Genomic DNA, 23,705 nt, shown 5'->3' on the forward strand with positions numbered 1-23,705 from the left:
AATTTTGTTCTTGTTTTTTCTATTTGATTCAGTTGTAATTGTATTGTTTCAGTTTCATTCTGTTATTGTTGTGTAATTCAAGTTAATAAAAAGAATTTTATTTATTTTACACGAACGGATTCCTAAAAACCTATTATCATGCATAGTTAATATTTTCAGTGTGATGGTGCGTCCTAAACTTACTCAAGATCCAATGGGAGAATTAATATACGAGTTCGGAATTACATATTGTACATTTTGTCGGTACACACAAAATGATGTGGCTAGATAGAAAAATCATCACTTTGTCCGAAATTGCTCATGTTCTACAATTTCATTCACATCTTCCTAAAAGATGCTCGTACGACGCCTATGCTACAGTTCCTTTCTCATTAGTCGGCTACCATCCTTAACCCTTGATCATCATTCTTCGTGGTTTATAAAACTCTTCCTGACTACACTACCTTACACACATTTGGAAGTCTTTCCTTCCTTTGGGATATACGCCTAGACGAACACCATCTAAATACATACTATGTATCTTTCTTGTATATGCTTCCAATCATCATGGCTATCTATGTTATGACCCTCACGCCCTTCGTACCTACAATGTCATGCAATTTTTCATGAAACCATTTTTTCAATACCTCCCCACCCATTGGCTCACCCCCTGTTACTACCATTCCTCACACGACATTATCTCCTCATATACCACTACACCACATAACCTCCATCTATTGCACCACTTACCTCTACCACACCGACCCCCCCCCCCCCTCCCAACACGTTTATGTAACAACATTTGACACCATAAAACACCCTAGAACAGCTTTTTGACCACATTGGTATCACCTCATACACATGTCAATGTTTTTGGTTGAAAATGGTATACATGATTAAGAAGCAACCACTTGGTTATGTTAATCGATATAAAGCACATCTTGTTGTTGATGGCTAGCATAAAATTGATGGCCTTGATTACATAGAGACATTTAGCCATGTAGTTAAACCAACCATTGTACAATTGGTCTTATCTATTGCCTTTTGTTACGGATATGATATTCGACAAGTTGATGTTGACAATGCTTTTTCATTACAGGGATCTATATGAGACTATACATATGAGACACCCTCCATGTCTTACCAATTTGACTCATCCTTATCATGGTTGTCTATTACAAGAGGCTAATTATGGGTTCACTTATTATATCATCGATCACTTTATCACTCTGTGGTCCAAGCTACATGTGGATGTGGATACTATGGTGTAGCTTAAAGGGGTATATTAGAGACTCTTCTACTTGGAAACTTTTGTTATGTCATATCTTTAATATTCTCTTGTAACCTTAGCTTTTCAGTTTCTTTTTTTTTTTTTTTCCTTTAGTCTCTTTGTATGTATTTGAAGCCTCTACTAATAGAAATGTTAATCACACTTTTACAAATATAAAAAAACACCTTTTAAACTCTAAATAAACAACTCCATGTTTTAACCCAAAAAAATGTAAGTACTTTACTAAGCATTCAGATTGGATACTCTTTATTCATATATTCTATATAATATAGAGTAAAAAATAAAGAAAACAACAAAAACACCACTACCTTAAAATCTCTATAATACAGAAAGATTTATAGAAAGCAAAATACAACCTTTAAATTTAGAGGCTCATATCAACCCTCTATATATTTCCTGTGAGTGTGTAGGAAAGATAAAAGCTAATAAAATAAGTGTTTGTAAGTATAATAGAGATAGAGATAGAGAGTTGGATGTGGAAGGGTTTTAAAAAATAAACAAAATATAGAGGAAAATATGTTTTTAGTTGAATTATATTGATGAAGATGGGGCCTCCAATGTCAATGCTCTAAGACCATCCGTAGTGGGGCGTGATTTTAAAAAAAATTTCAAAAAAAAAAAACGCTCCATAACGCCCCGGCCGCCATTACATAGGGCGTTACCGGGCGTTATTTTCGAAAAAAAATCAATATGGCGTTTTAATTAAAACGCTGAAAAATTGTGGGGATCGAGATTTGACCGTTGCCAAACGGTCAAAAAGTGCTAATTTTCTTTTTAATTTAAAAATTTACCCACTATATATATATCAACCCACTTTCTCATATTTTTTATAAAAAACTCCTACTTTCTCTCCTACTTTCTTCTATTTTTTTTATAAAAAACACCCACTTTCTCCTATTTTTTATACAATCATGCATCCATTCCGACCCCCTTTTGGTGTCTCCGCAAGACCCACGAACCCGAACACAACCCAACCGCAAAATCCGTATAACCTTCAAGACATGGACCCGAGCTTTTTACCGTACGCGGCTTACTTGACTGGCGCCACTCCGTTTGTACCTCCCACCTTCGGCTATGGTCAAGCCGGCGAGTCACAACCGTCACAACAAAACGCGGCCGAATCCGAACCCGATGTCGATGTCGTGCCAGAGACGCAACCCGAACCGGTGCAAGACAAAACAAAACGCGGCAGAAGGTCGCATAAGAAGAAGGATAAGGACGAACCTCGACGTACAAAAACTACCATTAAATGGACGAAGGGCGAGGAATTCACGTTGACTCGGGCGTGGCTCGACATTTCGGAGGACGAAGAAACGAGTAACTTTTTTATTATTTTTTTTACTTATTTTTTACTTTTATTTTTAACATACAACTTATATTTTTACTTTTTTTTTAATTTGTAGCAAACTTTCAAACGGGTCCCCTTTTTTGGGATAGGGTTCGTGCACTTTTTTTTAGCACGTGGGCTCAAGTCGAACATCGGGACAAAGATTTCATTTCTAGCAAATGGACCGACATCAACAACAAGTCTCACGTGTTCCAAAAAGTTTACCAACGTAACTACGATACTCGCCCGAGCGGTGAAAGTCACGTCGGGGTTTTAACGAGGACTTTGGAGGAGTTCGAGAGGACGAAATGCCCTTTCACGTACTATAAGTGTTGGGAGCTACTACGAAAAAGTCCAAAGTGGGCGCTAGTTAATCCAATGACGTCTAGTAGTAGACGTCGAGCTAAAAGGTCAAAAACATCATCCTCCGTTGACCCGTCAACTCCGACATCGGATGCCCGCAATGTCGATTTAAATGAGGTGGTGGACGTTGACGAGGGAATTCAAGAAGAGTTGACCCGACCCACCGGTAGAAGAAAGGGAACCGGGAAAAAACGGTCGAGTCGTCTTCCGATCTCGAGTTAAAGGAAGATTTCGAGGAGATGAACCGTCGTCTCCAAGACATTCGCGACCTCGGCCACCAACGTTATGAGATTATGAAAGAACGAGTGGCCGAAACCAAAAAGTTTAACGAGATGCAAGAGGCGAGGCAAATGGAAAAGAACATTGAGTTTTTGTCCAAACCTATCGAGCACCTCCAAGGCGATGCGTTGATCCTTGCGCAAATGCGTCGCCAAAAAATTAGAGAAAAATATGGACTCTAGATAATGTTCTGTTTTTTTTTTAACTTTTTTTTTTTCGGTTTTTTTTTTTCGGTTTTTTTATTTTCTGTTTTTTTTTATTTCAAGTAGTGTAATTTTTATTTTAAATTAATGAAGTTTTTTATGTTTTAAATTAAAAAAAATAATTGGGAAATGATTGCATGGGCGTTATTAGAATAATGTCCCACTACACCACTTTATGCTATAATGCCCCATGCTGACTGGGATGACACGTGTCAGATAATACCCCATAGTGGAGGCATTATTTTTATCCACCACTACACATGGTCTAGTGATGGGAACTATCTTTATTCATTCATTGATCTTCAATATATATACAGAGATAAAAAAAAGATAAGTAAAACATATAACTGAAACTAAAACATATATATAAATGACACTTTTGTTGAATATACATGTGTGGATGTTAAAGAGTTAGGTCCACCATTAATAAACCATATACGGCTATACCCTTGTTTCATAAAAATACACAAATTTAGTATGTAACGTTTCGTAGATAGCGACATAAAGAAATAAAAATCGAACAAAATCTTTAGGCGATTCTTAGCAAAATCGAACCATATAAAACGGCCAATTGATTAAAAAGCCAATCAACATACACACATACATACCGTTGTACGGTTGATAATGACTAAATAAGGTGGTCCATATGAACCATCAACTAGTGCTAACATGTGGTTTAGGCAAAGTCTGCCCCCTCCTTTCACTAACACGAACCGGTAGCCCATCGCGGAAGGTCGCCGTGAGCCCAGGCGAAAACCGAGGGGCCCGGCTGGGATGCGCTAATTCGATGTCAAATCGTTGCAAAAGAGAAAGAATCACACTTTTTAACTCCACAAGGGCCATTTCTTTACCCAAACACATTCTATATCCGGCTTGAAAAACCGGGTACATGAAAGGGGTTTCTTGATAGAACACGCCGTCTTTTAACCATCTTTCGGGTTTGAATACTAAACAATCGGGCCCCCATATAGTCTCCATTCGGCCCATCGCGTAAGAGTGGTATGTGACACGTGTACCTTTCTTGATAAACGTGCCGTCAGGTAAAGTATCGTCGAGTTGGCAAAACTTGGAGTTGAATTGAATAGGTGGGAATAATCTCATCCCCTCATAAACCACTGCTTGTAGGTAGTGGAGTTGATGTAATTGTTCTAAGCTTGTTAGAGATTCGTGTTGTGTAGCCATCAGAGCTTCAGCTCTGATGGCCGCCACTACTTCTGGTTGTTGAGCTAACAACCAGAATAAACCAGTTAGACTGGACGCGACAGTGTCACGTCCAGCTAACAAAAAACTTATGACAATGTCCCGTAGGTAGATAGGATCTTTTGTTTTATCCATGAATCTTGAAAGAAGATCTTCATGGTTAGAACAACATCCTAACTTATTTCTTTGTCTAATAACTTCTTGTGCAAATTTATTCACCATTTTTATAGATTCTTTAAGCCTCTTTTCACTTCCAACATTAAACAACCTCTTAATCTTCCACACCAAAGGCGACGTTGTCATGGCTCGCTGAGCCGACAACTGCGAGGCTAAATCAAACGCGATAGCCAACTCCGACATAGGTAACGACTCATGCAAGCACTTAGGATCATACCCGAACGAAAACTTACAAATCACATCAAACGAAAACCTCCGAAAAACATCTTGAAAGTCCAAAACACCATGTTCTTTTCGCGAAAACGCCGATATAAGAGGTATAAGCCTATGATCAATCTCATAATTCACAACCTCATAAGCATGTGACTTTATGGACATCTTTCCAAGCTCAAGACTAGCCATTTTCCTTTGAAACCGCCAATATTCGCCATCGACGTTGAAGATCCCTCGGCCCAAAAAATCACCCAAAATCGCTGAAAAACCCTTCCCTTTCGGGTAGTTTTCGAATCGAGTTTTGAGCATGTACTCAACATTTTGATGGTCAGAAGTTATGGTGTTGTGAAGAACATGTATGTGTATGGTTTTTGTAGGTGAGTTTTGGAGAAGATGAGTGTACCAATCACAAAGATTATCAAACTCAAATGACCAACTTGAAGTAATGTAAGCATGACATATCTTACATCTGCAAAGAACCTTTGTTTTATAGAAGATAATAAAGGTACAAATAAAAGATATGAAGAGTATAAACACCATTAAAATGGATGCATCTTCAATTGCCATTGATGAATAATAATAAAAGATAAAAGGGAAAGTTTTTAGTGTGGGAGAGCATGAGGTTTGAGGGTTGAGTTGGAGACTTGTATTTATAGTCAAAGTTGATGTCAGATATCAAGTAGATATTTAATTTACAAGAATTCATAAGTTTATTTTCTATTTTCTATCTGGTAGAAATGTCAAATGTAGAATTTAAGATAATAATTAAATATCACTTAAATGATCTCTTATTAGGTTTTCCTTTCTATGGATAGGATTTTAAGTAATTAAAGTTAGTAAATTTTATTTTTTGAGTTAGTAAACTTTAGTTATATTATATTTTAGATTTATAAGTTTATTTATTTTTCTTGTGAAATCAAGGTTGTTTATATTTTTAAATTATAGTTAAACATTTTATAGTTGTACATTTATTTAGTGGTGATTTAAAAGATCTAAATTTTGTAAGTTTTGGCATTAGTAAGATTATTTTTTTAAAGATTGTAGATTGATTTGTAACTCAAGAAATTATTCATATAAACTATTAGTTTACAAATCTTAAGTAATTATACAATGTAGTTATTATAATTTATTAAAGTATTAAATATGTATAAGCTTTTAACAATTTAAAATTTTATATTCAGTACCAAGATTTATTAAATATCTTTTTATGAACACGTGTATTATGTTTTTAACATATTCATACTACAAAATATTTAAAAAATATATATTACTGGGTTTCTAACCTAGTGTGGTAAATAAAAAAAATAGTAATATACCTATAATAAGTTATATCAAATCGATTGTCTCACAGTCTCACTTATGGGACCGATTTCAAGCCAGATTACATCATATAAAATATCAAAATTTATAAAATATAGATACTTTAAAAAAATGCGGAACATAAGCAAATAATTTGAGCTATAAGTGGATCTCTAGCACCTCACAATTGATTTTCACTTTATTGATAGCAGTATAAAAGAGTCGAGTTGTTCATTAGCTATTTGAGAATGTCCCGCTACAAATTAGCATTCAGCCGATTTTATCAAAGCCAAGCTTGAGTGTAAGATAGGGTTCCTTTTTAGAAACGAACCATGACCAAGCTTTCATACACTAATGGGGTGTTTGGTGTTGCGTTTTTAAAATAGATTATGCGTTTTCAAAATAGATTTTGCGTTTTCAAAACTGCGTTTTAAAAAAGCATGTAGGTACATGCTTCAAAACTGCGTTTTGGAGGCAGATAATCACTTTTTCATCCAAACACTTTTTTAGATTATTTATGTTTTACAAACGCAATAATCAAATAATCATTTTAAAACGTAATCCTAAACACCCTCTAATTCGATTAGGTTCGGAAGTTTAAAAGAACCTATTATTTATATAAATATAATATATATTACGTAATACATATGTATTTATTATAGCTAATTATATATAACCTATGTACTTTTAGTATCTAGACTTGCATCTGGTGTAAACAAAATTTAAATACAAATTAATAAAAGTTATTCTGATAAAAGAAAACTGGATGGTCTATAATATAATATTCGATCAAATTGTGCATGAAGAAATAAAGTAATTGAGAATATGTAGCGAGGGGTCCTTATGGCACATCTTTCTAATCACCAAATGTAAACATGCAAATACATAACCACGTGTGATTATTCTTTTATTAGAAATGGGTACCATACAAGGAAATTATATTTAATAGTATATATTCTTTGTCTAATCCATCAATTTGAAAACTAAATAAGATATCTTTTATAAGAAATGGTTACCATACAAGGAAATAATATTTAATAGTATATATTCTTTGTCTAATCCATCGATTTGAAAACTAAATAAGATATAAAGGTTTTTATTCATATATGTTTTAGACATTAAAAACAATAAAAAAGTGACGAATTCAAAAACTTTCACATGTAAGAATACATTTATATTATATGTCTCTTATTATCATTTATCCAATGTTTTAAAAACCGGTTCAAATCAGCCGGGTGTACCGTTTGAACCGTCCGGTAGAACTAGTTGAACCGTCCAATACACCCTGTTAAACCGTTTTTTAGCCAAATCCGATACAGTATAAAAACCGGATTTTAAAACATTGCATTTATCTAATAAATAATCATTGACTAATTTATCCTAATATCATTAATTATTAATTATTTGATGGACGTAATTACCCTTACTAGATAGATATAGAATTTCCTCTTTGTGTATATATAGAGAGATTACTAGAAAGGTTAAAGGATTACGCTCATACATTCATAACATCATAATTCGTCCCCGTCTCTCTCTCTCTCTCTCTTGAAATTCGTGATCATCAAGTTCTCCTTAGCCATCATAAGTTCATAACTGTATACCCTAAACGGAAACTCGATCATCCTTAAGGACATGTTGTCTTCCCTCAAGATGGTTTGCTGACTGATCAAGTATTACTCTGTTTTATATTATGTTCTCCATTAGTTCTATCAGAATTGATCAACATCGTTAGCATGAGTCGAAAACATATCATATATGTTATAATTTAATAGCGTAATTTTAAAGTGGACTTATAATTAGATAGTAGTTTTTATTCTAAAAACATAAATTTGTAGTGGACTTGTGGTGAAATATAGACGTTATTATTAATATTTAAGAAATAGTAACCTGTGACGGCTTCCAAGTTTTTACCATTAACTAGGGGGTTTTCTCGTGTTTTGTGGTGGAAATTCGATCGGTATCGATTTTGTTCGTCACGATACTGGCTCTCGTATAGCTTATGATACCGAAAGATTAAACACTACCGAGTATTCAGTTTTTGTAAGAAAGCTAACAAACGTAAATTATTAGTGGAAAACCAAATTAGTTAAATAGTTAAATGGTTAAAAACGTAGGTTATATATATAATGTACCCCAAAATCTTATTTTCATATTCCTTTTCACTCTATCTCTCTCTCTCTCTCTCTCTATATATATATATATATATATATATATATATATTTATATATATAGTGGAGGGTTCAAATGAGAAGAAATTCTTTGTAAGAAGAAAAAAGAAGAAATTTCAACCAATATGAATACTTCATTAGACTTCATTTAATATTTGTACTTAATGTAACTATAAGGGTATATTAGTAAACTTACATACATCATTAATTGGTAGTTTCATCTTTAATAACTAACTATATTAAATTTGTAACTTATTTTTAAGATATATATTTTTCACAAAAAATAAAAATAAAAATTCATTTATAGTGTAGGATAAATACGAGGCGTGTATGATAAATTACGAGTTGTGTATGATAAATTTCAATATGTGTAGGATAAATTTTGAAATGTGTAGGATAACTTTTGATATGTGTAGGCAAAAATATTTAGTATGGAGGATTATAGTCTTAATGACTAATTAATTAGTCAAACATAATAATAAATGAGATGAGAAAAAAACTATTTAATGTTTTACAATTATACATTTTTATTCTTTTTCTTCTCAATAAAATTTTCTTCTCAAATGGACATTCCCCTATATATATATAATATATGTGTGTGTGTGTATGTATGTATGTATGTATGTATGTATGTATGTATGTATGTATGTATGTATGTATGTATGTATGTATAAAGAAAGATAGAGAAAAGTGGTATGTGAATATTAACTTCATGTATATATAATGTGGAGTGTAAAAAAATAAAAAATATAATATCTAACTGACATTTTTCTCATTTACACATGGCATGAAAGTAGGGGTGTTCATGAACCGATCTGTAACACCCAAACACATTTTAACCTAAGATTCGCAGCGGAAAACGCATATGTAAAATTTCTTTCATGATACTCTTCAATTCACTTAAATACACTAAACTCTTTTATAAATTAATGAAAACTAACATACATATATCAAATTAAGTGACCACATACACACCCACGTACAATCCATGACTTGACTCGATCTTCGATCGCGTACACTTCTTGATGAAATTTCCATAATCCTGTACAGCCTGCAGTCACCACATTTCATCACATCATTAGAACCGGTGACATAATACAAATAATCTTAACACATGCATAATAAAGCGTCAACATATCATGCTTTCTCTTATACTAGCCCATCATCCATCCATTCGATCACTCGCATCGGATTGCGGAGTCAACCTTCTCTTCCATAATTACGTGCCTATACTTCACATTAATTCTCAATAGGAAAACGGTTAGTATCATTAGCTTCCCTTCATATGAACATGTCCTCAAATACCCATAACTCGACTTATTCATTCAAGCATATAATTAAATACCCACTCAAATATGCATTCAATTTCTATCCATACACGTACTTGCAATTTACATCCTACATGTATAACTCTTTAATTCGACTTTATGCATAATTCATTATGTAAGTTCCCCTTTCTTACCCAAACTTAATCGAATCCCTTTCTTAACCACTTTCAACACATTACCACTAAAACTTAACTTAGTAATAATCATTCATTCATATCTCCTTACAGTACATTCAATAATTACCATATTTCATAATTACCTTACCAAACAAAGAGGGGTAAGTTCGGAGTTCACTTACCTTGCGCGCCCGTATTTGCGTTCGCTTATTTGATTGAGTATTCGTAGCCTGTCAGCCTTCAACGCTCCCATCCATCTTGACATGATTCCTATACACTCATGTCATTACATTCACATTCTTATTAGCATATATGCTTATACTTATGAACAACCATATCAAATTCACATCTAACATACGACCTACATAAAGCATACTCAACATCATTAATCCATTTAAACAAGCATAAAGCATACTCGACATCATCCCTACATAATCTTCACATGAACTATATATGTTTACCCATTACTTGCATACAATTTCACTTATTATTGTCTTTTAGACATTTTATCAAACACTTGGCGTGCGTACTACTTCCTAAGCATAATGTACAAGTTCTTTAAGCATGTTCTTCCTTATTTCATCTTATGAACTATCACATTCAAACAAAATCTCATAATCATAAATTTCACTTCAAGTTTAACTATCTTAGTCTATCATACAACACCTTATACAACACAAGATTACACTATAGCATCTTCAAGTTCATCATGATCATCATCTTCACACTCATGCAATGGGTTTCATTCTAAATCACCCAATTACTTGAAATTATTCATAACACAAGTTCTATTTGGTGTTTCTAACACCTCTACATGCTTAAATTCATATAATTTCATGGATTGATCATAACCCACTTCAAACAAGATCATCAAATCTGAGTTTTATGACATACCTTGTGATCCCCTTGTGAAGGTGATCGTTAATTTATGTTTGGTTGTGAATTTAGGCCTCGTTTAGTCTTTCAATTTGAAGACTTGATGAAGTTTAGGGTTTTTTTGGCTCCATGGGAGCCTTCCTGCTCGTTCACGAACACACACACACGATGTGTGTGTCTGTGTGTGTTGTTTTCTTTTAATAGAACAACTTTCAAGTTGTTCACTTTGGTCCCTCATGTTTCGTTTTAATTAAATAAGGCTCCAATCCTTCGTTTAATACCAACGATACTAATATTCAACTAGGTTAATTATCCCTAGTAAATATTCATTTACGGGTTCCCTTTTACTCCTAACAGTATTTTTACCCGTTCCTTTATATTACCCGAGTTTAAATTACCAAACCCATTTTTGGGGTGTTACAAATCTACCCCCCTTAAAAGAGGTTTCGTCCTCGAAACCTTGCTCATTTCCACGGGACCATAGTCCTTAACTGACCGGTTGATACCAATCCTTTCTATTTCGCATAACTCTAAAATATACGTATCTTGAGATCTCGAATTCTTGCCTTATGTTAGTCCCCTTGTGATGATCATCACTACTTGGCTTATTCATTCATTTCATTCACATTACACACCATGGCAAGAATTCACTCATATCTTATAAAAAGGATCTCATTCATGAACATATATAACTATACGTCCTATCATTACTTTCTTAAATCAAGTATGATACTTATATACTTACATTTACACGTATATTCCTACATATATACATACATACATACCTTCATGAATACATTCACACATGTATACATACATGCATACAAGCTTTATTCATTTGTGCACATTCAATCCCCTTTAACACATACGTACGTACATTCATATATGTACACTCATACATCTATTTACATACACCCGAAAACATTTTTGCAACATAACTACTATTTCATACTCACCTCTCGTACTTAACTCGAGATTCAACATCACGCTACGTTTGTTACCGACATGTACTATGCACATTCAATCCCATTTCTAGTTTCTTTTAAACTTTGGTTTGTTTGACCCATCTATAACAGGTCAATGCCGGGCCGCCCTCTAACATATCAATTTCATTCGTTTAACCTATTCATGACGGGTCATTACATATTGGAGTATGCATTGTACTTACTTCTAGTTCGAGCATACCTACAGCATGTCACTTCATCCTTTTTATATTTAACATCAACGGTTATCTTATTTCATTCCATTCTTTTGTTTAACTTAGTGTTTATTCACCCATAACTCCTTCACAAATTTCTGATTTGTATCAGCATTATACTGTTCATGAATCAAATAATATCACTTGCAAGACCTAAGCTTACATAATTTGAGAATTCACAAGGATCTTTGCATTTAATATAAATAATGGCCATAACTTTCATACAATGTTTATAACACTTCAACACTTTAGATATGATAACATACTCATACTCATAAAACCCTTACAAGGTTCATAATTGGTTCAATTCGTAACATAACGTAACTTTACCCTTTTTGAGATCAACTTCAATTCCTCGAGCATCCAATGTTCTCATTCCTTCATTACATTGCTTTCTCAACGAAAACACGGTTAATAATGTTAATACTCGAACGTATCTAAATCGTACATACGCACATGCTTTCCCACGTGCATACATACGTACATTCATTCATACATATCTACATATGTGTATATATTTATACCTACCTTCATACGTACTTACATTCATTCATTTATACTTACATACATTCATACATTTTTGCATACATTCATACATACTTACATACGTGCATATACTCATACATATATATATATATATATATATATATATACATACTTGCATACATTCCTACACCTTTACGTACATGCGTACATTCATACATACCCCTCATACCTTCATGGACGATAATTCTTTCCTCATGCATACGTACATACATTCATGCCTACTTCATACATATCCACATACGTTCATATATTACTTCATCTCTACATTTACACATACACTCATGCATCCATTCGTACTTACCTACATACGCATTTTCATACGTACATACATTCCTACATCTTCTACATACGTGTGTACAATCATATATAACCTCATACGTGCATACATTACTATGTAACTTCATACGTGCATATCTTTCATACATTACTTCATACTTGCATACATTCACACATAACTCATACGTGCATACATACCTTTCTATACTAACGGGGGATCGGGGGCAGCGCCCCTGAGAGAAGTGGGGTCCAAGGGGCGGCAGCCCCTGGCGGGGTCCAAGGGGCATCCCAAAATGATTTCACAATGTCATATATATTTTTGCCCAAATTTGACCTCCACCGTAAATTACGGTACCTACCGTAACTTACGGTGGCAACTTTGTTACGGTGGAAACCTCCTGTCTTACGGTGCAACCATTTATCCCCAGTACCCACCGTAAATTACGGTACCCACCGTAATTTACGGTGGAACCTGTACATCAGCAGATTTTTCCGTCGTTCTTGCATACTTAAACGCGCATAACTTTTGAACCGTTTACCCGTTTAACCTCCCGTTTCTTCCTATATGACCAGAATTTGGTCCTCTTTCATATGGACTCAAAATTCCACGCCCGGATTAAGAAAATTCTTAACTTACAAGCTTCCGGCTTAATATTCATTTAAGAATTATTCGACCCGTTCACGCACTTATCAAACAAACACGTTTGTTTGATCCCAATTTCTCATGAACCCCATAATTTCAATATTGTCTACCGTACTAGGTTCGTATCACGGGTTTATATACGTTCTTAAACCCGTTTTCGCTTATATGTCTATTTTGACCCGTTAAGGGTATTTAAGTCTATTTTAAGTATGGATCACCTTTATTCACTTCTAGCTTCATATTTTCACAATTCTTATCAATTGATTTTCCACCACAACTACATTTGTGGTGGAGCTAACGTGGTGATCTATATAATCCGAGTTTTACCCCTCGGATCCTCCTATTACGGCAAAACCCAAAAGCTTATACCTTTAACCTTTACACTACTCAAAATGACTTACTCGTTCATAATACTTGTCTCCAATTAGCCCATAAGGGTCGTTTACCCGCTTTGTCATTCGAGGGTGTTTTGGTCAACAAATGCCCTGGTTCTTACGACAAAAGACCTTAATACAGAATTAACCAAAAGTCACACTTTTTAACTACAATCTTATTCGTACATACCTGGCTTGGATCATGTTGTGACCCGTTTAATTACATTGCATTTTTACTTGCTAATTAATAGCAACGTAATTTCCATATGCTATTCATCCTGTGAGCATAAAATTCAACAAACGTTCATTAATCATCATCATCAATTGATCATATCATCATTAATTGACCCATTTGGTCTAAACACCCCAAACCTTTTACATTTTACATAAAATGGTACCGATTTACCATTTCGCTCATTTGGCTCATTACGGATTTTCACCGTATGGTCAAAACCTTTCTTCCATACATTTAACCCATCATCGCTTACGCCATAGGGTATTCTTTAAACATTATTTTCATTCATCCATGTAACTAAATTACTGTTTTACCCTTATTACTTATCATGGCATACATCATAACAAAATCTTTCAAAACTCCTTATACCTTCATTATTCCATGACCAAATTACTATTTTACCCTTTTTACCATCAAATATGGTTTACTGCTAGTTCTAACTTGTTCCGACCCGTATCGATTCGTGTTGGAACATCTTATTTCGAAATCTCTTTTCAAATACTAACATCTCTTATTTCTAGTCAAATACATAAGTAGTTGTACTACTTTAAATGCCGTAAGCTTTACTTACCTCCCATCCGACTTTGCCTTTCCGCATACTTGATTCGTTCACTGCTTACGGCTCAAGCCTTTCATTCTTCTTTTCTTCCTTGCATATTTAATCCGTATTCACCACGGATTTAACTTTCATTCTTCTTTTCATTCTTCATAAGTTTGATCCGTATTCATCTACGAATTCAAACCTTCATTCATACCTTCCATTCTTTTCATTCCATTCCATTCACGTTTGAATTCGTTCACGAATTCAAACCTTTCCTTCCTTTCATTCCATTCCGGTTTGAATTTCATTCCCGAATTTAAACCTTTCATTCATACTTTACATTCTTTCCATTTTTATCTGTATTCATTTTTTTTTTCATTCTTATCTTTCTTTCTCATGTCTGACCCGATTCTTAAAGAATCGGGGAACCCCTTTCCAATCCACACGACCCCTAATCCCGATTTGTCCGAACATATATGTGATGATCCTTATGATCCCACGAGCGTCCTCTGCTTCTTGCACACTGGCCAGGCGTGCAATCCACATACTAGTCTCGTGTCCTCATAAGAATTATCACTTTATGTCCAGGGAACCGGTCTTAAGTTCGTGACACACCCATTTGAATCCTTCAAGGATTTCACCCTCGTATATAAGGGTATGCTACATACTAATGCTTGCAAATTTTTAAAATTTGTGTACCTGGGGTCCATTTTCCTGACATATCACACACCTTAGCTTTCGTACTAGCCTGCGACTGCGGATCATCCTCGTTATCCATCAAGCTCAACTTTCAATATTCATCATTATTAGTAATCTCTCACATACTTACTTATATTAAATCTTACCTTTCGGTCTTGATCGAGTATTGGATTGTACGGGTCATTAGTCACAAGAGCACACAGATTTGAGTTCAAGTACTCACTCATTTGTACTTGATTTCGCTCAAACCTAGGCTCTGATACCAACTTGTAACACCCAAACACATTTTAACCTAAGATTCGCAGCGGAAAACGCATATGTAAAATTTCTTTCATGATACTCTTCAATTCACTTAAATACACTAAACTCTTTTATAAATTAATGAAAACTAACATACATATATCAAATTAAGTGACCACATAAACACCCACGTACAATCCATGACTTGACTCGATCTTCGACCGCGTACACTTCTTGATGAAATTTCCATAATCCTGTACAGCCTGCAGTCACCACATTCCATCACATCATTAGAACCGGTGACATAATACAAATAATCTTAACACATGCATAATAAAGCGTCAACATATCATGCTTTCTCTTATACTAGCCCATCATCCATCCATTCGATCACTCGCATCGGATTGCGGAGTCAACCTTCTCTTCCATAATTACGTGCCTATACTTCACATTAATTCTCAATAGGAAAACGGTTAGTATCATTAGCTTCCCTTCATATGAACATGTCCTCAAATACCCATAACTCGACTTATTCATTCAAGCATATAATTAAATACCCACTCAAATATGCATTCAGTTTCTATCCATACACGTACTTGCAATTTACATCCTACATGTATAACTCTTTAATTCGACTTTATGCATAATTCATTATGTAAGTTCCCCTTTCTTACCCAAACTTAATCGAATCCCTTTCTTAACCACTTTCAACCCATTACCACTAAAACTTAACTTAGTAATAATCATTCATTCATATCTCCTTACAGTACATTCAATAATTACCATATTTCATAATTACCTTACCAAACAAAGAGGGGTAAGTTCGGAGTTCACTTACCTTGCGCGCCCATATTTGTGTTCGCTTATTTGATTGAGTATTCGTAGCCCGTCAGCCTTCAACGCTCCCATCCATCTTGACATGATTCCTATACACTCATGTCATTACATTCACATTCTTATTAGCATATATGCTTATACTTATGAACAACCATATCAAATTCACATCTAACATACGACCTACATAAAGCATACTCAACATCATTAATCCATTTAAACAAGCATAAAGCATACTCGACATCATCCCTACATAATCTTCACATGAACTATATATGTTTACCCATTACTTGCATACAATTTCACTTATTATTGTCTTTTAGACATTTTATCAAACACTTGGCGTGCGTACTACTTCCTAAGCATAATGTACAAGTTCTTTAAGCATGTTCTTCCTTATTTCATCTTATGAACTATCACATTCAAACAAAATCTCATAATCATAAATTTCACTTCAAGTTTAACTATCTTAGTCTATCATACAACACCTTATACAACACAAGATTACACTATAGCATCTTCAAGTTCATCATGATCATCATCTTCACACTCATGCAATGGGTTTCATTCTAAATCACCCAATTACTTGAAATTATTCATAACACAAGTTCTATTTGGTGTTTCTAACACCTCTACATGCTTAAATTCATATAATTTCATGGATTGATCATAACCCACTTCAAACAAGATCATCAAATCTGAGTTTTATGACATACCTTGTGATCCCCTTGTGAAGGTGATCGTTAATTTATGTTTGGTTGTGAATTTGGGCCTCGTTTAGTCTTTCAATTTGAAGACTTGATGAAGTTTAGGGTTTTTTTGGCTCCATGGGAGCCTTCCTGCTCGTTCACGAACACACACACACGATGTGTGTGTCTGTGTGTGTTGTTTTCTTTTAATAGAACAACTTTCAAGTTGTTCACTTTGGTCCCTCATGTTTCGTTTTAATTAAATAAGGCTACAATCCTTCGTTTAATACCAACGATACTAATATTCAACTAGTTTAATTATCCCTAGTAAATATTCATTTACGGGTTCCCTTTTACTCCTAACAGTATTTTTACCCGTTCCTTTATATTACCCGAGTTTAAATTACCAAACCCATTTTTGGGGTGTTACACGATCCGATCCGATCGTGGGTCTGCTCATGCTGGGATTGAATTACAACCGATCCGATCGGATCGAATTTGCAAAACCGAGCACAAAAGGGATGCTCATGCTCGGATTGAATTTGAATCGATCGGATCGTTTTCGCTCAGTTTCGCTCGATTGAATTATAAGGCTGCGTTCAAGAAAAACAAATCCTAACTTAATTAAAACATGTCCAACACTTTACTAACAAAAGTAATACATAACTAAAATCATGATTAGGAATTTAGGAATTTAGGGTTAGATTTTGGTGTGTTTATGGAGCGGCGATATGCAGATCTTCACACAATCAAATTATGACTATGTGAATATTGTTTTATGAATATGGATTTAGGGTTAGATTTTAATATTAACTATTAAGTTTGGCTGAATATTTTTTGGGCTTTTAATTTTTTTGGGTTAGTATATTTTTTGGGTTTTTAATCTTTAAAATCTATAATATATATATATATATATATATATAGAGAGAGAGAGAGAGAAAAGTATATCGTACATTACGGCTTAACGTACTTCACGTACAACAACGTGCGTGATTTGTTATATAACATGTGTGATTAATGTTTTCAATATGCGTGATTATTGTGTTTCAACATGCGTGATTTTGGATTTTTAAGTTATAACGTACGTGATTTTAAAATGAACGTGCGTAATTAGTTGTCGTACGTGATGTACGTTAAGCCATAATGTACGTTAACCTTCCTCTATCTCTCCCTCTCTCTATATATATATATATTATTAATAAAAATAATTCGAGCGAAACCGAGTGATCGACGAGCGAGCGGACCTTTGCTCATGCTTGGATTGAATTTGAATCGAACCGATCCGAACGGCTCATTTACAAACTAAGCGGGAATCGAACGAACATTTTTCGAACGATCCTCGATCATCGAGTGCTATACATGAAAGCTATGATTGTTGTTGTACAATTCAAGGTGCCTTTCATTTTTTCCACACCAAAACCAACTATATTAAAGTAACTTACATTTTTTTACTACACAACACTTTGATAATCACTTATTAAAAGTTGCAACTTAACAAAAAAAAATTGCTCTGGAAAAAGAAAACCAAATCCACCAATCAGAAAGTAGCACAGACATGGCATATTAATCTTATTTATAAAGGCGAGCGGCGCACTCCTCTAAGAGGGGAGTCCCCTCTCTTACGCACACCTAATCAGGTTATGCCACGTCAACTTCTCTCTTAAACTCCCCTCACACCCCAATTTGATGGCGGCACTCCCCTCTTAGGTGACTTATTTTTTTATTAAAAAAAAATCACTTATTGGTTTAAAATGAGGCTGGCCCCACCAACAACCCTCCCCTTCTTCGGTGAACTCCCCCCGACCACCCTCCCCGAATTGGGTCACCGCAGGGATGGCGGCGGTGTTCCCGCTGGGGGAATTGGGTCACCGCGGCCACTCCCCGCTGGTGCCCCGCTCACCCTAATTAGGTGAGAAAGAAATACCTAAATTTAAAGCGAATTCATGATAGAGGTGGGAATTGGGTTCAATTGGTAAAATCATTGTAGATAAGGTGTTACTTTTCTTGAGGTCAAGAGTAAGGACATTGCTGAAAGAAGATTTGGTGTAATTCATGCCGTCCAAAAACAATTATGACTAAAAAGAGTTAGGGCTACTCGGTGTGAGACGTGGATGGGGATGGCAAAGCCCCTCCACACCCCAAACACTACCCCGCACCAAAGATTGGTTGGGCGTTGCCCTTTAGGGTAGCAAAACTCTCATCGGCGTGGGGAGCATGTGGGTTGTTGACTTGAGGTTTGACCAAGTGATTTTGTGAAGTTTGACCAATCAATAATTTAATAAATGATTTAATTTAAAAAAAATAACATACCCCTTGTCCTTGCCCACCACCCTATGTTTTTTTTTTTTTTTTTTTTTTTTTTTTTTTTTGTGATTTTGATAGCATAGCCCCACTGTCTAGATGACGTACACATGATAAGATTTGCTCCATCGCCCTCGTCCATCTTATCGGGTTGTCTAAAGGTGGTCTTGTATATTTAACGAAAGCTTTTGTTAGAAATATAAATTTAATATAATTTTTCACACTAGTAGACAAAATTTGAGTAAGTATGTATGCGTCATGTGTGACGTCAACTACCAAAGGAAAAAAATAAGAACATGTCAACTATTATATTTTAAAAAAAAAGAGAGAAAATTAGTAGTTTAAAATGACAAAAAAGTATATCGAATATATAGAATTTCTGTTCGTTAATTTATCTTTTGATTGTAGTCATGTATTTTTAAATAAAAATGACTGTTTAAAATAATTAAAATTCCATTTTTCCAAAAAAGACGCGGTTGCCAACAAATTATTTTGATACCTTTGGAATTCACGTGCTTTGTGACATAGTAGTCCAGTTCTATGATGTTAAAATGGTTAGTTTAACTGTAAGCAAATGATGCTAAAAATAGATTTAAACATTTGTAAGTTTATCATTAACAAAAAGAAAAATAAATAAAAAACCTCTAGACTCTGGTCGGTAACTAGTCAAAACAAGAGCATCATGACGAGATGTTTACTTTTTATGCATACGACGGATCCATCAAATCCAAGTCCCCACAGGAGTCATATTTACACCGCAATACCACGTCGATGGAGGGGATAGCCAAACTCAAGGATCTTGAGTGTTTGAGAAAACCACTATTTGAATAAGATTTGGAGTTATCAATACTTAAATTGATTTATTTGGTGATAAAACATTGGTTAACACCAAGGTTAACTAGTTGGATTGTCTCTTCTGAAGGTTCAATCTTCTTCTCTGTTCATCAAATGGCTATAGTCTTGCGAAACAGCAACACCGTTAGCTCGTTAAGAGGGGAATGTGGGGTTTCCCTCTTAACCGAGCTTCGGCGTGAGAATAAGTACTGTTTTAAGGGATAAAACAGTGTGTGTTGAGTGTGTGAGTATGGAGAGGATGATAGATTTAACCTGAGTGATGAAGGATCCTATTTATAGCCGGAGGGTGAAGGAGGTAGGAGCAACCTTACCAGCTGCTATAGGGCGCCAGCTGTCCGACCAAGGGGAATATCCTCTTGGTCTCCTCTGCTGTGATCAGGGTGGTGGTACACGTGGCGCGCCTATATTCGCCCATGCTGGAGACGTCCTACTGCTGCTGTCGGCCTGCTCCTTAGATTTGCTACAGGTCCACATGGCGCTTGGTGACTGGTGACACGTGTTGTCCTTCCTGTCGGGAGGAGCATCTTTTGGTGCCACCTTGACGTCTTCCAGAAGCTTCTGGATGCTCTTGCTGATGTAAGCGCCAGTTTGATGAAAAAGTGGTGTGATCCTTGCCATGTAGGCAAAGAATTGGGACCATACCTCTTCAAGTCCCCCGAGTCCAGTGTGCCTTCTAGTTGAGTTGATCGTCTAGGAGAGATTCTGGACTTTTAAGGGTAGTGGTTGTTATTTAATGCATGTTGTTTACCTTGCGCGGTTGAGCCAAGTGGATGCGTGGCGCATGGCGTGTTGGTGACTTTGCAAAGTTGAGCCAACTGGACGCATGGCGCATGGTGTGTTGGTAACTTTGGCAAAGTTGAGCCAACTGGACGCATGGCGCATGGCTTGTTGGTGACTTTACAAAGTTAAGCCAACTAAACGCATGGCGCGTGGTGTGTTGGTAACTTGACAAAGTTGAGCCAACTGGACGCATGGCGCATGGTGTGTTGGTAACTTGGCAAAGTTGAGGCAACTGGATGCATGGCAAATGGCTTGTTGGTGACTTTACAAAGTTGAGCCAACTGGACGCATTGCTTGTTGGTGACTTTACAAAGTTGAGCCAACTAGACGCATGGCGCATGGTGTGTTGGTAACTTGGCAAAGTTGAGCCAATTGGACGCATGGCGCGTGGCTCGTTGGTGACTTTACAAAGTTGAGCCAACTGGACGCATGGCGCATGGCGTGTTGTGGCTTCTTCTGAAAAAGGTTTCTTTTATTGGAATGGAGACAACTGATTTGACTGTCTGGTGTCCCTGTGTTGTCGTAGATGAACATGCACCTTTTCAGTGGTGTCAGTTACTTTTCGTCTTTGTGTCAGGCGGTTGCCGCCCACGCTCCCGAAGAACGAGGTGACGGTTTCTCTCTCTGCTGACCTGTCTTTCTCTTGTTGGCTGACGTTCCTGATTCCTGACGGCCCACTACCCATCGCATTAAATGCGATGGGTATAAATACATGGCGGTTTTTTCCTTCTCTTTTACTTTTGAAAATTTTAACACCAGTTTTCTCTCCTACTTCTCTTCTTCTTTCCTTCTGCTAGGTTCATTCATATTATTTCTTTGCATCTTCTTACAATATGTCTGGAGCCAATCCTGTGGTTAAGAAGAGAAGGTATAAGGGTAGGAATCCTCCAGGCCCAGATCGAGCGGCGATAAGCTGGAAGGAAGAAGAGTTCCAGAACTTGGTGAGGGATATGGGTTTCCTTCTTGAGTGGGGTACCCAGTTTTCGACCCCAAACTCCACCGCCAGAGATGCACCTCCTGGTTACATCTCACTATACGCAGCCTTCTTACGAGAGGGTAAATTTCGCCTCCCTATGACAAAGTTTACAGCCAAGGTTTTGGCGAATTACGGGCTTCATATTTCTCAAATCAACGCTTTGGGCCTTCCTCGTGTTACCCATTTCGAGTTTATCTGCAGCGCTAATCGTTTTGAACCGACCTTTGAGATGTTCAATGTTTTTTACATGGTGACCTACACTGGTGGTTTTTACTCTTTTAACTCCCGGACAAGTGGTGTTATACCTTGCAGTTCCAATCCCCCAAAAAGCCTTCATGATTGGAAACAGAAGTTCTTTTACATCCGCCGTGGTGTTATTACAGTCGACATGTATTATCGGGCAGAAGGTGAAGGGATCCCTAAGGTGGGTGTGACTGTAGATTTTGCTCAATAAGAGTGGTACAAGAAGGTGACGCACAAGGCCACCTCTATTTCTCAACTTGAGGAGATGGCATTGGTGGGTGCTGGAATGAGTATGCTGTGGGTCCCGAAGAACCCTTTGGGTGTCCCCGTTTATGTTTTCTTCCGATTTTGCTGTGTTCTTACTCATGCCTTTGCATTTCACAGTTGGATACAGTTTGTTGAACGTTCTTGACCTGAGGGTCGGTGGTGCCATGGTTTAAACGATTCAAGCAGAGGGGAAACCGACATGGTTGGACCAGATCCGCAACCGTTTCTTGCACCCTACAAGCTAGAGTTTTGCCGCTTATGCCAATACTGTCTTAGGTGAAGATAGTGGAGATGGTTTTGATGATACTATTGACCCCACCCGAGAGGAGGTTATTGTCCTTTCGAGTGAGGTTCTGACAGATCTCGTGACGGCCTAACCCCTCGTTCCCCGCGTGCAGGTCCGTTGCAAGGGGCTGTAAACGAGCATGTTAACGAGCCTACTGATGTTGACGTTGATGTTCCGGTTGAGACTGCTGAACAGTTGGAAACTCGGAGAAAGAAGAAACTGGATAAATCAGAGGAGAAGGAGAAGAAGGTTGAGGAGAATGTTACTGAAACTCCTCGTAAGCGCCCTTCAACTCTTCCTTTCCTGGATTATGTTGTTGTTTCTGATACGCTATCTGGTTTAGGCGCAGGGAGCAAACGTACCGAACGTGACCCTGGGGATGATGAGACTTTGACTGAGATTATGAAGTAGAGAAAAACTCTTGAAGACAAGAAGAGAGAGCTTGACGAACAAGCTGCTGCTGCCCTTGTTGCCAAGAAAGCTAAACTCCAGAAGGAAACACCTCCTGCACCCTCGGAGTCTGAGATTGACATGGGTGTTTTTATTGCGAAGCGTGGTAATCTTTTGGAAAAGATATACATTGCTTCTGCTCCTCAAGGTAAAGGTTTTGCGCTTGTCAGTCTTACCATTTGGCTTTCGCTCTTGTTTTTTACTGTCATGGTTGTCTGATGATAGGTGTGAAATCAGGGAAAACTTCCCGTAAGATTGATATTTCGGAGATTACTCCTCCTACTTCTCCACCCTATAGGACTTTTGGGCTGTCCCCCCCTCTTGAAGATCTGGGTGAGAAAGAGAAACAAATTCATGTGGAAGCTGAACAAGTCGGAGAAGGTGGTGATGATGGTGCAGGTGGTGCTGGTGGTGATGGTCGAGGTAAGGGTGTTGAGACTGAGGCGGAATCTA

At 36.4% G+C, this 23,705-nt stretch overlaps 1 protein-coding gene and 1 long non-coding RNA gene across 2 annotated transcripts; both read right to left on the minus strand.

The window, feature by feature from the left end:
- Window positions 1–3,999: 3,999 nt before the first annotated feature.
- On the minus strand, window positions 4,000–5,667 carry LOC110891365 (cytochrome P450 94C1). Its single transcript, XM_022139058.2, has one exon. The coding sequence runs from the start codon at window positions 5,597–5,599 to the stop codon at window positions 4,097–4,099; it is 1,503 nt and encodes a 500-aa protein (XP_021994750.1). The 5' UTR covers window positions 5,600–5,667; the 3' UTR covers window positions 4,000–4,096.
- A 3,698-nt stretch (window positions 5,668–9,365) lies between these two features.
- LOC110887448 lies at window positions 9,366–10,211 on the minus strand. The gene is made up of 2 exons (XR_002563316.1): window positions 10,126–10,211; window positions 9,366–9,550 (listed from the first exon to the last, which is right to left on the minus strand). It is a non-coding gene; the product is annotated as an uncharacterized LOC110887448 (long non-coding RNA).
- Window positions 10,212–23,705: the final 13,494 nt, after the last annotated feature.

Source organism: Helianthus annuus, chromosome 11 (assembly GCF_002127325.2).
Source record: "Helianthus annuus cultivar XRQ/B chromosome 11, HanXRQr2.0-SUNRISE, whole genome shotgun sequence".
Lineage (NCBI taxonomy): Eukaryota > Viridiplantae > Streptophyta > Magnoliopsida > Asterales > Asteraceae > Helianthus > Helianthus annuus.

Excerpts from the sequence above, each read along its gene's own strand:
- LOC110891365 (XM_022139058.2), bottom strand. The coding sequence starts at position 5,599 with ATGGCAATTGAAGATGCATCCATTTTAATGGTGTTTATACTCTTCATA.